At 41.1% G+C, this 16,829-nt stretch overlaps 4 protein-coding genes across 7 annotated transcripts in view; 2 read left to right on the top strand and 2 right to left on the bottom strand.

Moving 5' to 3' along the window:
- LOC113501861 overlaps positions 1-2,068 on the top strand; it is a gene marked incomplete in the record, with an annotated part of 64,630 nt that extends 62,562 nt beyond the window's left edge. Inside the window, 2 exon segments of one of the 2 annotated variants that reach the window (XM_026883154.1) lie at positions 489-640; positions 1,270-2,068. In XM_026883154.1, the coding sequence (XP_026738955.1) occupies positions 489-640; positions 1,270-1,393 (276 nt within the window). 2 annotated transcript variants of the gene reach the window in all.
- Positions 2,069-2,076: 8 nt separating this feature from the next.
- LOC113501863 (E3 ubiquitin-protein ligase MARCH1-like) lies at positions 2,077-5,915 on the bottom strand. Of its 3 annotated transcripts, none has more exons than XM_026883157.1 (8): positions 5,568-5,915; positions 5,224-5,337; positions 4,743-4,839; positions 4,432-4,604; positions 4,044-4,273; positions 3,683-3,903; positions 3,239-3,490; positions 2,077-3,069 (listed from the first exon to the last, which is right to left on the bottom strand). In XM_026883157.1, exons 1-7 carry the CDS (start codon positions 5,754-5,756, stop codon positions 3,240-3,242), a joined length of 1,275 nt encoding a protein of 424 aa, XP_026738958.1. In that variant the 5' UTR covers positions 5,757-5,915; the 3' UTR covers positions 2,077-3,069; position 3,239. The 3 variants fall into 3 exon arrangements, with proteins under 3 accessions (XP_026738958.1, XP_026738959.1, XP_026738960.1); XM_026883158.1 differs by having other exon boundaries at positions 4,453-4,604; XM_026883159.1 differs by lacking the exon at positions 2,077-3,069 and having other exon boundaries at positions 3,449-3,490; positions 3,675-3,903; positions 5,568-5,914.
- Positions 5,916-6,218: 303 nt separating this feature from the next.
- On the top strand, positions 6,219-7,786 carry LOC113501864 (eukaryotic translation initiation factor 6). The gene has a single exon (XM_026883160.1). It carries the CDS (start codon positions 6,345-6,347, stop codon positions 7,080-7,082), a length of 738 nt encoding a protein of 245 aa, XP_026738961.1. The 5' UTR covers positions 6,219-6,344; the 3' UTR covers positions 7,083-7,786.
- Positions 7,787-8,407: 621 nt separating this feature from the next.
- Positions 8,408-16,696, bottom strand: LOC113501862 (ubiquitin carboxyl-terminal hydrolase 30 homolog). The gene is made up of 9 exons (XM_026883156.1): positions 16,197-16,696; positions 14,797-14,969; positions 14,532-14,718; positions 13,874-14,040; positions 13,582-13,669; positions 13,209-13,372; positions 12,710-12,841; positions 12,366-12,595; positions 8,408-12,135 (listed from the first exon to the last, which is right to left on the bottom strand). Exons 1-9 carry the CDS (start codon positions 16,465-16,467, stop codon positions 11,997-11,999), a joined length of 1,551 nt encoding a protein of 516 aa, XP_026738957.1. The 5' UTR covers positions 16,468-16,696; the 3' UTR covers positions 8,408-11,996.
- Between the last annotated feature and the right edge of the window lie 133 nt (positions 16,697-16,829).

Here is a 16,829-nt window from a genome sequence, read left to right as displayed (position 1 = left end):
TGATTTTGTGTTGATAACATATTCGTCGTAGTAAGCTCTGACTACTGAGTAAAGAGACGGGTTGTAAATAAAATGGGTGACATCTTCACTTTTAGTTAATATAATGTAAGATCACTGTTTGCCCTGTAGATAATGCATAGAGTAGCCACTCCCTAAACTCACTGGTTTAATTAATTAACTATTAGTGATGAAGAAAACTGACACCAACAAACAACAAATCTCAAAAGGTACAGTTTGATTTTTTCGCAATTTCTTGTGCACCGCAAATATATCTGATGGTCCGAAACACTTCTATAGTACTAAACCGGGAAGTATGCCACCTGCAACCTCTTAGAGTAAATCAGTCGGTACTGTGAAAGCGTGTGAGCGCACTAGACGGCATACAGCCTGTCTCTTTCACACCTGCTACTGAAATGCTATCCCAAGAAGCATTGAATAGTGTAGTCATAGTTGTTGTGTGTGCTAATGTGTGTCATGTGGTGACGCAGAATGTGAAGCTGGAGAACTTCTCGACGAGCTGGGCGGACGGGCTGGCGTTCTGCGCGCTGCTGCACCACTTCCTGCCCGAAGCCTTCGACTACTCCGCGCTGTCGCCCGATAAGCGCCGACACAACTTCACGCTCGCCTTCAAAATTGCCGAGTAAGTATTCAAATTGTATTTATATTCTACTTTTATCCCTAGTGGATTGATTCTCTTATGGACTCTTTATAGCGCAATTCTTGTCCCTTTAATGCGGATTTTATTATGAGGCGAAATATGTTATTCTATGTACCTAATAAGTAGTACTAGTAAGTAGTATTTATGCAACTGACATACTTTCACAACAACCCGATTTTTAATAAGTATGTGTAATGTGATCAGTTTAAAAACCCATAAAACGCAAAAGTTATTTGAACGAGAAGAAACTTCAGTTTGTTATTAAACTTTGTCTCTCTCGCAATTCTTGTGTCCCTAACAATAAGAGTTATTTTTAATTATTGGTATTTTTCATTATTGAAAATACCAATAGCCCTTATTAGTTATACCTACACTAGTTGTATAGTTACCTCGGTCGTCCATGTTTGTTCTTTAATAGAACAGGGGTGGATGGCCCCTGGTAGATACCCCATCTCATTTTAGATTAAAGTTCTCAACATGGCCTCTACATGTTGGACCTATGTCCCCGTGCAAGCCTTTAAAAAGGACCGGGTCTCTTCACATGAAGTGATCCCGTGACTGTAAAGAGTTATTTAATTATGTTGTCTAACATGTGTGTCGGTGTGTTTCAGTGAGAAGGCGGGCATCTACCCCCTACTGGACGTGGACGACATGGTGACGATGCGCAAGCCGGACTGGAAGTGCGTGTTCACGTACGTGCAGTCCATCTACCGCCGGTTCAAGGACCAGGACTGACGGTCACCACGTCGCCCCGCAACGGAACGCTAGCACCACGGACGGTCGCCACTAACTATGTAGCCTCGAAGGATAATTGATTAGACTAGTCTAAGAAGGCGATTATTTTGAGAGGGCTCCAGTGGTAGTCGTCAGATTGTCCATATCCAAATTGCCGGTCCGCCCTGTTCCGGTGCCGTGCGTGGTGTGCCCCGGGGGAGGCCCAGCGCCGAGTAGCTGAACGCTGTAGTCACAAATAGTACGTTACGAAGTGTGTTAGAAATCCAAAGAGCGTATGTTGTTGATTTGTTCGTTTGTTATAAATGTTTATATGTCAGTGTCCGCCCAACTCGTATCTCCAAGCGCTGTCTCGATACAGTCCTCCTATTTATTATAATCTCAAGATGTGATTTTTTCTACATTAGCTTGTAAGTATACTAACACACATTAATGATATCGAGCGACCCGTGTGCGCCGGGCGCCGCGGCGGTCGCTCGCACTAGCTCCGCACAGGGGAGTCGCACCGCCCGCGCCGGCGCTCGCTGCTACACGAATACATTTAACATATTCTTATATCAATTTGACATTATTAATAACAGCGGCTTGATGTATCGCCTACTGATTTATGAAATTTGATATTATTATGATTATTATGTTAATTTATATTGATAATGAAATAAATATTGATTAACAAAACACCTGCGTATTATTTAGTAGATATTTATTTGTGAGTAATGTGTGTACAAACATTAGCGTTACTGAAGCCACCACCAGCAACTCCACCTTAGAGGAAAACATTCAGTGAGACCTCTTCAACACAAGCATACGTGGAAAATGTTCTGGATCAGTATAATCAACAAATTAACCCTAAAAACTGGCAAATTTCTACTTGAGAAGTAAGAACACAGTTTTATTAAATGTCGTAACTAATTCTCTCTCAATTTGTCAACGTTATAAATGATCTTATTTGACAAATATTTTCACGGAACGGGGTGCTTTCAGAAAGCACACTTTCAACGCCATGATTATAATTACCTACAGAGTTGTTTTGATCAATTACATCATTATTGACGTCACCGTCAGCTGGTTCGCGTCAAACGTCGATCCGAGTGTGCAGGCAAGTTTAACACATCACAGTCGCAGTGCACAGTGTGCGCGGGACGGGGCCGCCCGGCCGGTCCCATCAGGTGATAACATTGAAAGCTTTTAAATCATCAATTAAGGAAACGTGGGTATTGCACTTAGAGCATTTAATGTCCCACTGGCTGACTACACGAGTAGTTGTCATTATTTTTGTTTAAATACAGCAATTAACTTTACAAACACAAAATTAATAAAGTCAATAAACGACTGACTTTCATTTCGAGTCGGTCTCATAGCGACCGAAGCTCGAAAAGGAATAAATAGTGTTGCCGGATCCAGGCCGTCATAAGCTGGCCTCTCAAGGAAAATTCATTGATTACGATAAGGTGTCGACTCGTGCGTTTCTGCGGTAGCGCGTGACTATCAGACCCGTCAGGATGATGAAGCAGGTGCTCGTCGTGAAGAAGAAGCAGAGGAACGGTAATGACATCATATTTGTAGCAAGTTATGTGTTATCGGCGAAGTCGGAGCTCGACAACCAGAATAGTGTGCCAAAGTACTTGTATCGTATAGAATTTATATTTTCAATGTAGGTTTAAAGAACTTGCAAGTATCTGTGAACAAAATGCATACAGTTAGAAAATATAAATATTTTGTAAGTAGGTATTTAATGTTATAACGCAATATTATGATGATGGATACAGACAGACACCCTGAGAAGTACAAAGTTAGTTTCTCTCAAAGTAGGAAATGAGTTCAGAGCTCTTTAATGACGTGACTGACCTCACGGGTCGGGCAGCGTGTAGGGCAGGGCTACCATGAAGGGGTCGGCTACGTTAGTACTGCGGTCGGCGGTGGCGTTGCCGTCCTCGTCTCCCACCACGGTGGCGTCCGACGTGTGCGGCGTGAGCGTGCTCTCCTCGTCCGCCAGCGTCACGTGCACGTGCAGCGTGCTGTCCCGCCACGCCTGCCACGACAGCTGGTGCTCCTGGATCTTCAATAGCATCCACGTCGTCAGCAGCCCGTTCAGTGCGCCTTGAAAATTTACAATCAAATATTTACGAAGAATAGATGTCTAAACTTAAATATCATGTGATCAAATCACAAGAAAGAAAGCAAGTATTAGCGTTGTGTGAAATATTACGTAACTGAACATTCTGCCAAATATTAAAATGAATTGTACAGAGTACCTATGTTGTAGGTATTATGAATTTATGACCTGCTCACCGATAACTCCAATGAGCAGCGAGGAGAACAGGTTGGCGGCGAGCGCGGCCCCGCCGCCGCGGCGCGCGCCCGCCTGCAGCACGGCGTCACACGCGTGCAGTGCGCGCGCCGTGCCCAGCACGCTGGCCGTGCCCAGCGCCAGCGCGCGCCACACGTCCGCCGCCAGCGCGCGCCCGCGACCCGACATGGCCCACTCCGCCATCGACCTCATCCACGACCATCTGCCACACAGACAATTAAACAATCACAAAATTTTATAATAGTGAAAATTATCCTATAATTAAAGGTAAATCCTAAAGTAAAGGGTAAATTGTAGCATGATATGACTATGACGGTGTTTAGCTAATGGCGTGCGACTCACTTGTGGCTGCGGGTGACGACGTAGTGGTGTCGGCAGAGCTCGCAGTAGGAGGTGGCGGCCTGCAGCAGCCAGCGCTCGAGGCAGGTGCGGTGCACGGCGGCGATGGTGCCGCGACACGAGCACGGCCGCACCAGCCGCTCCGCAGACTCGCCGCCGAAGCAGATGCGGCAGATGTTGTCCGAGCGCAGGCTGCCCGTGAAGCTGGATACTTCCTTCGCGACCTGCGAACCCTGGATGCAGAAAACAGACTAAACTTCAAAGCTTCGCAAATATTTAGGTTTTTTGTGCAAAGATAGGGAGAGAAGAAATATTTATCCATTTAACTTCAACGAGTCTCGCTGTGGGTTTTAATGCACCTTAATAAAGGGTTATAAGTAGTAATCTATACCTTTTCAAAAGGGTCTCTCACTTGTTTATTGAGCAGCAATGCGCACACGGAGCTAAGTATGGACATGGAGCGTCCGGCGGGCTGCAGCAGCGACGAGGCGGGCGACGAGAACGTCAGCGAGTCTGCGATGCGCGCGCGCAGCTGCCGCTGCTCCTCCGTCTCATTGGGAGTGGCTGCACATAACGTTTAAACTATTAATGACTTGCCGTAAATGTGTCTGTACGTATGATTCTGCTGCCTAAATCTTAGAGAATACCTATTCAAGATCTACGATAAGGAGCACCTAGCTAAGAGAACAAAACTCCATTTACTTGGTGAGGCGATGCCGGGGGAGTACCGACAGCTGATATCCGTCTGCTGGGCAGTAGAACGCAACTCCTTGTCGCGCTGGCAGCTTGGCGTACTCGTCTGTGTACATACCGAAATACTAACATCATCCTCGTTGTACATCAACAGCGTCTTACGCCACTTTAAAATACATGTAGCCAGCCACCATTTGTGAGCAATCTCAGTCAGCCCCAGTGAGTGTCAGGTGGAAACAGGTACTTTAGTTAGATACCAGAATATCTAAACGATTGCGACTGCAACTCTTTCACAGGCGGCAGCTGACTATGCGCCTAGTCTGAACACGCCATGAATAAGTTTAACCTTTAGAAACTACTTTTCCTGCTCTTTTCAAGTTTATTTAGCGCCATAACCGAAATCTGATCAGAAAGGCAAATTCACTTGGCGGTTTTAACATATCCCTAGCATTTGCATTTTAAACGCTTTGCCATCTAGTGCAGCACTTACAGGCAGGTGCAACGAGGAACAGCTCGAGGCGGACATGCTTATCGTGACCTTACTATCAGAGCGCTCGTAGCCCCAGAACATTAACAGGGTCTCGCCCTCGCCAGCATTACACTCCTGAAACATATTATACAGTACTGGCTTCAAACTACTGAAAGAAGAGTAACTCAGACCAACTCTCCGCTAAAGAAATGCCCTGAACATCGATTAATTTATCTGAAAGACCGATCAAATTTTGTAAATGATAAAAAATGCTGATGCAGAAATTTTACTTAACCCATGGGTATCAATTTGTTATCGTTGTGACTATACAAAATGAAACTAAACAAACATTTAAAAACTTATACCTTTATAAGGTTTGAGAAACTACAAGTTCTGTGATATTTGAAATTAACTCTTTGTAAAGCTTGTTGAATCTTTGGTGTGTATGCGACTGGAGCAAGCACAGCCTGCCTCAGGTTTTGAATAACATCACTTGTGAACAGTTCCGTATCATTGCAATCCACTAAACAATTTAACGTTACGAATCTACGCATTTTTCATCTTCATCGCGAAGACATTGCTTCATATTTTTATTTTTATATAAAAATAGTAGGTAACACAAATTGTTACATAATATCCATTTTAAAAAACATATCCATGTGTCAGGTAAATCTTAACACATGGATTTATTTGACAACCATATTATTTTGCATTTATTCGTAAATTTAGCCAAAGAGGATAAATTGGTACAAGTATAAATAATTTTCGTACCAGTGCGAAATGTAAAATTAATCTTGAATGCATCCAAATCGCATGACTCACTGACAAACTTTTAATGCTGAACATGTAACAAGCATACATAAGAGTGAGAGAAAACTTTGATTGTCATCATTTGTAAGGGAAAATGAGTCAGATTCATTCCATTAGAGAAAGAGACAAAAAACTTTTCATGACAAAAATGTTCAAAATGTAACGGAACGTCACGCTTGATAAAACCGGATAAAGTGTGCACGTAGCTGTCAAATTGACGTATAAATTGCCATTTGACCGCAGATCCCAGTATCTTTTATTTTTTCCCCACGTGAACCGTAATTGTTGTGAAATACCTTGTAATTACAAATAGAATTTGTATAAATCACAATATGGCAGTCCGAGTACAATTTGAAAACAATAATGAAGTGGGGGTGTTCAGTAAATTAACAAATTCTTATTGCCTCGTTGCTATCGGAGGATCGGAGAATTTCTACAGCGTGTTTGAGGCTGAATTGGCAGAGACGATCCCAGTGGTACACGCAAGCGTGGCCGGCTGCAGGATCATCGGCAGGATGACAGTGGGAAACAAAAACGGGCTTATTGTGCCATCATCAACAACAGACACAGAATTGCAACACATTAGAAATAGTCTGCCGGACACAGTCAAGGTACAGCGTGTGGAGGAGCGACTCAGTGCTCTCGGTAACGTTATCGCCTGCAACGACTATGTAGCGCTTGTGCATCCCGATTTAGATCGCGATACAGAAGAAATTTTAGCAGACACATTAGACGTAGAAGTGTTCAGGCAGACGGTAGCTGGAAACGTGTTGGTCGGGTCGTACGCCGCACTCAGTAATCGCGGTGGCTTGGTGCACCCTAAAACAACGATCCAAGACCAAGACGAGCTCTCCTCACTGCTACAGGTGCCACTGGTAGCAGGGACTGTGAACAGAGGCAGTGATGTCATTGCTGCAGGAATGGTAGTCAATGATTGGTGCGCATTTTGTGGCCTGGATACCACATCAACAGAAATCTCAGTAATAGAAAGTGTATTCAAGCTGAATGATGCTAAGCCAACAGCAATCACCTCCACAATGCGAGCATCCCTTATTGACAGCATGTCATAATGACAGCCCTGTGGGGGAGCGGACTGTTTGTGATGTGGTTCATTGTGTTAGGTTCTGCACACACACATGCACAGAAAACTTAAGAAAATTGAATAACTGTGGATCAGAATTCATAACAAACCAATGTGTTTTGACTATTGTCCATGTTTTTATGTAAAGAAGTTAATAAATTGTGATTATTATGATTATGTTTTGATTTACTAACACAGACCAATTATAATGCTCCACTTTTGGTATATGCCTGTTCTGTTTCAACATCAACTTGTAAGAGTAAATAAGCTTACTTATAGTACATACACAGGTGCCTGGTTATTTACCAAAGCAATAAGATGATATTGATAGATATTATTCTATGTAGCTGTAAGGGATATGCACAATAAGAAAAAACTGACCACTTATAATACATTTTATTTATAAACATTTTTTAGATACAATCCATCCTATCTACAGTTGCCACATGCGTTACTCTGGAAGTTCAAACACCGCCAATACCAATATTGACTAAAACAATTATGCAATGCAATTTACTAATGTTAAACATAAGTTTACATAATTTCCTAGTTTCCAACCAATCTAATGTGTTGTGTTGAGCAGCCAGAGAGGATACCACTCATTCATTGATTATCCTTATCCTGTAAACTGAATTGTTAAATAGACGTAAGGAATGCAGTTTTAATTCTTTAGCAATAAAACATTTTCTTGTATTTGCCGTTTTTTTTATTTGTCTGCAACATAACATGTCATGAATATTTCTGTGGAACAACATCAGGCACAAGTAATAATTTATTGCATATTTATCTATCACTACCTGACCCAACAACACAATACAAGGGTTGGTAAGCTCATCCTAAATAAAAATAATATACAAAAACTTAGCGACAACTAAATTTCAGTAAACAATAAATTGTTGCGCAATATATCTGGTTAAAAGAACTTGCATACTGTTACATTTATTTTGACCACCAAAATGAAATAAAACTAGCAAATAATATAGTTTTTATGAGGTAATTCGGTGGACAATAATTGCGCTGAGAACTTGAATGAATCTACGCAGAATAAAGTAATTTTACAACCGGGTGTAATGTTGGTAAACAATATACATGCAATGATGATATTGCACAACATTTTACTGGCGAATTGAAATCAACAACTATGACTCATAAGCGAGCGGCTCAATACAGTTCGTGGTCAATACGTCGAAAGTTGCAACAATAAATTAAGGATATAAACTATTCGATTTGGATATTACTACATTACATTTATTTTTAATCATTTATAAGATTTTCCTGTTTTTAAATTCTTATTTTGACATATTGTGCAATTTCTTTTAGATACAATGCATGTAGGTGTTTCTTGTTGTCAATAGGCACCTACATGGAAACGAAAATGGTACGTTACCGTTTCAAGCCTCTATCCGTCAAAACAATAAATAAAATAACATCTAAAGCTACATTTATGCGATAACGATATAAAATGGCATCTTTGCTCAGTCGTAGCCACAAATGGCCACAATTTAGGCACCAATACTCCCACCCACCCTTACTTTACAAGAATTTTCACAACTCCACGTTATTTAGCCTCCAATAAGAATTGATATTATAAAATGAGCATTACTATTAGAAAATTTGATTTTCAAAACATTTATTACAACATTATAATACTATTTACAGGAAGGACACGAATGGACAAGTCAATTGTGTAAAATAAATGCATTCGTAAGTACATAAATAACTGGCGGTAGTTCCTAGATATGAGTATTTATAACATGTGCGGTTAGCAACAAAAGCTGCTCTACGTACGTCAATCCAGTATGGATATGTTAGCAGCTTGAGATGATAATCATACGTAACCCTCCGGCGTTCTCGATTGCGATTACACCATAAACATCAACAAGTAATGCAACACACTCGCCATCACTTCCTGGACATCTTGTTGTAGAATGCTGTCTAGTCATAGGTTTTCTCTTTACATGAAATTCAGCGACTTAGTCGAGTCACTGCCTTAATCTAACAAAAACATTTGTCAAAGTCAAGTAACTCATGGCTTTCCTTTACACAAGGCTATGAAAGTCTGCGGTACCTATTGTACCTATATTCATGAGGATTCGTAGCTTCGAATGCTTATTGACACTAGTACCTACCAAGATTTACGTAGCCTTGTGTGCAGAGGCCCTAAATAGAACACTCTCCGTAAATATCTCAAGCATTGTCAGACTGAACTACCGCCTAGAAGAGAAATGCAGAGAATATAGGACTGACGTACCAGCGTACGTCGAACGAGTATCCTTAAATATATATTTCGCTCAAAAAGTATAGCTACTCCGGATAGGCTATTATTACGTCATTACTTAGTTTGGTCACACCCCTCACACTTCACTTTATAAAGGATTACAGAAACTTGACAAAGATAAAGCATGTTTTATGAATATAAACTATCTAATAAATTGGATATTGATAAAATCAATGTGTACTAATGTGTAGTTAACAATATAATCTGTTTATAACTAATATTTTTAAGGATCCACTGACCTGATAAATAATATGACCTGTAGTTATTTGTAAATCAATAAACATACCTAATAGTCATTTTGTAATAATGAAACATGCTCAAAGCTCGTCAGTTTTCCCCAACCAAGATAAAAATTGTAACATACAGATTGAATGGTTGCACAACACGTGCTCCTAGAAGCGCAATATGTTGTTTGTGCTGAGTATCACACGTCAGAAGCGTAAGCTATATCACTCATTATCATGGCACACATACTTCGAGACACACCCACAAATACAACACAAGTTAGTTGAGGTGGCTGCTACAGATCTATTGTAAGAGGGTACTCTCCGTTTGTAGAAGAATCTTTTCGCAGAATGTATACGATTTCAAGCTTGAATTTCACTTCAAATCGAATCAGCAACGTACTTGCTCGTAACTATTTGGTCACTTTTTTTTACCCACTCAAAAGGATCTTCTTAGAACGGATGTAGTATAAAAGCATAATCCAGTATTTCAATATACGGTTAGCAAAAACGAAGTATTATATTTATCGTATCGTTACAGTAAAAACTATCTAACTTGTGTAGATTTGTATTGACGAAATTGAGTTCTGCGAATCAGCTAAAAGTTCGACAGAGTGAAAAAATAGGACTCTCTGATATTCAAGACTTCTAAAAATAACGTAGCATGTAGCCTTACACGAGGGCAACAAGTAATTATAATGTCAAATGCACAATAAAATATTTATAGTTCAGATGAAGGCTAGCACGCTACGTGAGAGAGGGACTACAGGCTCCACACCGAGAGACAGAGATCAAATCAATTGATAAATATGACACTAAATACCCTTCAGACAACTACGACTCCGAAAAACTATTACGTTAAGTATTTAAACAACATTAATGTGACTGATACACTACAACGACATCTGCTCTGTACAAAATATAAAAGACTTTAGAGTATCTTCAAGTGGGCTCAATTCGGTGACTCACAAAAGCGAAAACTCTCATTTTTTTTTGCAACTTTGCATAATCTTTTACACGTATTTTTAATATTTTTGTGTATTAAATTAGCAAAGCCGAATGGACTTGTATCAAGCTACCGTCAGAAACTTTATGAAAACTTTGTACATAGCAGATTGAAGATTCTAATGTGCTGTTGAAGTTATGTACCGCTGTCCCCGGCACTAATATCTTATCTATTACTTACCCAGGATATGTAGTCTTCACATGAAAGGAGTACGTTCAAAACTATGTGATAGTGTGTACACTGTCTTACAATTGTACTATAAGAATATTTTTAGTTTATGCTGACGTAACGGTAGGTACATACCTATCCTATACTCATATTTTCAAATATTTCTTTATCAATTTGGAAATAAATAATTGATTTTAATAATCTATGACAAAGTTCTTTTTATAGAATCAAGCAAGTATTTGCTAATCCAGCCAAATTGATCAATGTACTGTGTACAATGTAATTGTGAGACATTAGGCCACAATAGATGAGCCAAATAAAACACAAATAAATGTTGCCAGCATACGTACACACAAATATCTAATGGCAACACTGACCTAATACTGAAAAATGAGCTTCTTGACAAGAATATGAAGAAAAATTGAGTGGAATAGGTCACAATTGATAAGGACACAGCCAAAAGGTATAAATTTTATAATTATTATGAATTAGTGACTTTTTTGGGATGTCAGTTCTTGTGAAGTGATGTTATATATAGCATGGGTTATCACTCTCCTGTTTAATTAAATTATTAGTACAAAAATATAAAACACAATTTGTCACTACAAACAAATGTGCCACTTTTACAAGTGTGCTTATATGCAGCACAATAATTATAATGTTAAAATCTAAGTATATTTACTATTTTTCTCGTGTCTTACATTGTTTGAAACACGTATATACGGATTTAATCTGTATCACTATTTTCTTGATACTGCATAGATATTATATTCCTACTAATTTTAATAATTGTACTACAAATTATAAGTTACTCAAATACACAAGAGTGACAACCCTTACCAAACGACCACAGATTAATGAATAAATGGAGTGTTCATGACGAGACGGTAACGATTACTATTTCTCATTATCTCATATCCCGTTAATACCTCTTGTTCTATGAACAACTTCAATTTATCAACACTGTGGTTTGTGTTATACTGTATGAAGCCGATGAGACGAGAAAAAAATACAAAATTACTCTAACCTTTACCAAATTTGACGATAGCAAGTGGCAAACACAAATTGTTTGATTGCCACTGTTAGATTGGCTGGTTAAAAATTGTTCAGTGCTGGTAATCTAAGTACTACAGCAACGACAATTTAACTTCTCAAAGGGTTAAACCGTTCCAAGGTTAGTTGGTATAGTTTCTCTGTTGTCATCGGCGTCGCCAAGTCGGCAGTGAGTTAGAAGTGGTGTTCGTTAGCGGAGGCCGTCATGGCGCGGTCGGGCCGCACGCGCTCGTAGAACAGCAGGTAGGCGGAGCAGCGCAACACCTCCTGCAGGGACACCTCGTGCACCAGCGTGTCCGACGTGTACCACCAGCTGCAAGCGGACGTGGTTACACTACTTGTGTAGCGACATGCACCATCGCTTTGGTAAACTTTAATGAACAGTCACAAATTAAAAAGTGTTGATAAAGTAGCTGCCACGGTTCGATATAGAATTTGCGAATATGAAGTGCAAAGACGATTTTCCTATTTAATAATAGTGAACTGCTTTAACCGTTAAACTTAAGTAGAATAGTGAGACAGGTTGGTATATGTGTGTGTTACCGCTTGGACTCGAAGCCGTTCCCGCGGCGGTAGGTGGCGAAGTGTCCGGAGCGCGGGCCGCCCACGTGCACGACGACGGCGGCCAGCCGGTACAGCGCGCCGCCCTCGCCCGCGCCCCCGCCCGCGCCCCCCGCGCCCCCGCCCGCGCCCCCGCCCGCCTGCTCGCCCGTGTTGAAGGCCGACAGCCCCGAGCGCAGCCGGCCCTGGCTCACCAGCGACACAAGGTCCACCTATACATCACATGATTCATGCTTTACAAGAACAGTCTGACAAATGAAGCAGTTATGTGACAGGTGGTTTCACGTGAATCAGTTAAACCAAGTGCACGTAAATCCAGCAGGTACCTTAGGCTGCTGCACGGTAGCGTAGGGCGCCATGGATAGGGCCTCGGGGAAGGCCACGAACTCGCTGCGCTTGCTGAGGCCGCCGCGCTGCCACTCCACGCGGCCCACGTGCAGGCACAGGCAGTACGGCAGCTGACACAAACAACATGCAGGGTTCAACTACATTCATATTTTGACATGAACATTCAAATATTTTTAAATTTCAAGCATTTCTGACATAACCTTTATTGAATATTTCGACATTATTGACAGTCGTTATGGGTAGATACTGTAGATAGAAGCGAAAAAGTCTTATAAACAGTCTTACTAATAGGTATTGTACTGCCCAGGTTGAGTAGGTCAGATAATTGCTCCTTATAAAACACTGGTACTTAGCTGCAACCGGATAGATTTGAAGCCGCCCCCAGCGTAGCTGATAAAAGGCTAGGCTGACGATGATCAGGCATTTCTGTCATATTTAAATAAAACACATTTAAAGATATCAGAACTAGAGTCTGACCTTCCCGAAGCTGACAGTGCGTATGTGCTTGGTGTATGCGGCGGGCGCGGGGCTGGCGTCGGGCCCGGCGGGGGCGGGGGGCGCGCCCTCCCCCCCCTCGGGGCAACACTTGCCGCAGCGCACGCCCTTCACCATCTCCGGCGCAGTGAACGCGCGCAGCAAGCCTGTCAGTACGAACTTAAGACATCACACTATGACAGACAGGCAAATAATATTTTATTGTTGTTAAGCGTTGACCGACGAACTGTTATGACTCCTAAAAACATAAGTAATTTTTATAGAGAAAACTAGTGCCTGAGATTTATCGTTATAACTTACATCGCCACTTTTGAAACTATTATAGCGCTGATCGCCAAAACTAATGTTTAAATACCTGAGAGACTGAAGGAGCCACTTAGTCCGACACTAGAGTTGGTCATCGACAGAGAGATGCTATCGAACTTGTCGTACCGGATCGGTGTCTGTGGATACACAAAAATTATGTTTTACATTTTATCAGCAAAACTAATTAATGTTATTATTGCAACAATATTTCAGGAAGTCGACATTTTTGTTATACTTTTCCCTATAGCACGTTTAGGGCGGATTGGTGGTATAACAACGAGTTTCTGTTCTGGAGCTAGCGAGCAAAGAGAAAACTCGAGCACATAATGTTGTATAGTGACCTTATTGGAGCAGACGGTGCACTGCAGCCGCGAGGCCAGCGTCCCGCGGAAGGGCGGCGCGGGGGGCGGGCGCGCGGCCGCCGGCGCCGCCCAGCGCCGCCCCACCGAGCTCAGGTGGCACAGCGAGCGCGACACGCCCTTCGTCAGCCGCGGGGGCTCCGCCGGCTCTGCAAAACCGCACTGTGAGCGAAAACTGCACACTAACATGTTTACTGCATAAATACCCGCTGGTAACGTCTTTCGAATGATACAGTAGAATTACAGAGAACAGTCCAAAAATGTCAAAATTTTGAAAAAAAAAACAGTTGAAAATGCGACTATCGTGTTTTGGTAGTCAGTAAAAATTCATCACCCTGTCTATTTAACATTTACATTAATTTTAATTTAGTTAAACTTGTTCTGTAAATTCATGCATATCTCCAACAGAGCATAAAACATTGCAAACTAAAAACTATACATGAAATTTAAATATATTATATGACTTTACTTGCTTTTAGAGAGAAACTTTGCGAGACATTCAAACAGAATTAAAACGAAATGGCTTTTTAAACACCACAAAGTTCTTCTAAAGTATAAGTAACAGCTTTAATTTGTATTTGTTAGTTATGCTATTCCAATAATATAAGTGTAAAAAAATACTCTAGAAAGAATAAGTCACCAGAGTCGATGAGGTCGGGCTCGTCGGTGGGCGCGGCGGAGGCGGGGCGCAGCGACAGCGCGGAGGGCGTCGGCGGCGTGGAGTCCGCACGCAGCGGGTGCGGCGCCGCCGGCGGGGACGCGGGCGACGCCAGCGCGGACCACGCGCGCCCGCCGCCTAGCCCCAGCGCGTCCGACAGGCAGCCCGGCTGCCGAGAAAGACATGCACTCAGTGGACTAACAAGCGGCGAAATTAAATTATTAATAAGTCTGACGAAATGCCATACTTTCCGAGACATGCTGGTGGTCTCCTCTTCGATGCAGGACAGCAGCACGTGCAGCAGCTCGTGCGCGTCCTGCTGGTCGGCGGGCACCACCCAGCCCGCCGCGCGCAGCGCCTGCAGCACGCCCAGCGGACACACCGGCGTGCCGCGAGCTGACTCGTGCGTGCCGTTCACAACTGACAAGGCAAGTTTAAATGAAATCCAGTACCTTTATGTGTTAAAACCAGTTAAGTAAATAGGTATATAAACTTGCACATTGTTAAGGTAACAGACTGGCAAATCAATCAAAGATCTTGCTAGATAGGTTTACATGAGTAATCACTTGCAGGCAAACTAAGCTTGCTGCAGCAGATACCTACTCTTTAGGAAACATAACTAATCATTGGCATAAATAAATGAATTAATAACATAAAGAATACATTATAATAATAGCCTTAATACAGCAATTTATTCATAATTCCCACTATTGAGCACCTGCTGAGGTCCCTCAGACAAGCATATAATGTTTTTAATTGTAGAATAAAACAATACTTCTAATGTTTACAATCTCACTCATGTTTTACTCTATTCAATACAATGGATGGATTAGAAAACATTCTCCTATTACAAATGAAACTGATTGTCTACCTTTGCAACCTTTTACATTGCTCAATAATTTTTGTCAGAATTCAAAATGGAACAAGCTTTGCTAAAGAAAGATTGAGGACAATGACTAATGACTTTATTTTATGAAATATTCTGTCACGAAAGACATGTAGTCCTATCATAAAATAATATATTCAACCTCTGCTTTAAAATTTTCTGTTATGAAGATGTTTGGCTCAGTCAAAACAGGTGATAACAGCGTGATATCATACTCAAGTCATCACAATACATCATGCTATATAGATAAGAACCATTTTAGACAACACACTACAAACAACTGTTGAATCTCTTGATTGAGTAGTGTAAAATGCATTTAGGTTTACACTTAGTAGTGTCACTATTATCATCATTAATTGACAGATCCTTTACAGAGATCCTACTATTAAATACATAAGCATATAATATAGTCTTTTTACTCCGCTTAAATATTATACCACAATTTTTTTCATATTTATCAGGAAAAATAGTTTTAGTTTCAAAAAACATATACTGCTTGAAATATTTTCAGTTCATCCATGGTATAAAACCTGATTATCTTCTAGGATAGTCATAGACATGGGACACTTGGTGATAAGATTAGATAGTTTACTACATGCTTTATGTAGAAGTTACATTTTTGGGTAGGTCAAGCCAAAACCTTTTGATTTTTATTTATTTTGTCCCACATTTCGATAATATATTTTTTTGAGAAAATAAAGATGTTACAGCATGCATAAATAGAAAAACATCCATAAATATATCTATTAAATTATGATTACCTTCGATAACTGTGTACAGTGTGGTGATCATACTGTTGTGGCTATCAGCTTTAGCATACTTCTTGAGCCAATCTATGAAAATGGGACAAGCTGCCAGCGCCTGCAGTAGTGTGTTCAGGAAACAGGTTCTGCCGAGGTTCTGGAGGCCGGCGATCTGCCCCCTACGCTTACGCACCTTCGGAGCCCCGCCAGGACCCCACAGCACAAACGCACCCACCACCACTGCCGCCGTCAGCCCCGCAGCCACTAAAATCCTGTCTCCGCTATCCATCGTCCCAAATTGATGTATAAAGCTCTTACTATTTTTCACATACTAACAGTTTTATTTATTTTCGAAATGTCATAGCAGTTATTTAAACGACCAATACGCTGTTATTGCGTTTTTTTCGAAAAATATCCATGAAAAAAGAAAACCTGCGTTTGACGTTTGAGTTTTGACATATTGACTTTTATTACCAGGTTCGAAATATTGATGACATCTCATACTTGATTTTTTCTCTTCGCTTCCCTTTAAACTTACATGAACTGTAAACTAAGTACACAAACGTATTTCTAACGTTCTTGAAACTCCGTTTTTTGCATAGAAACTTATGTTAAACCTATCCAGATTTTTGTACAACCTGGTGAAGAAAT

Source organism: Trichoplusia ni, chromosome 16 (genome assembly GCF_003590095.1).
Source record: "Trichoplusia ni isolate ovarian cell line Hi5 chromosome 16, tn1, whole genome shotgun sequence".
NCBI classification, from domain to species: Eukaryota; Metazoa; Arthropoda; class Insecta; order Lepidoptera; family Noctuidae; genus Trichoplusia; species Trichoplusia ni.
The sequence above is the reverse complement of the archived record's forward strand: the minus strand, read 5'-3'. Positions and strand labels throughout refer to the sequence as shown.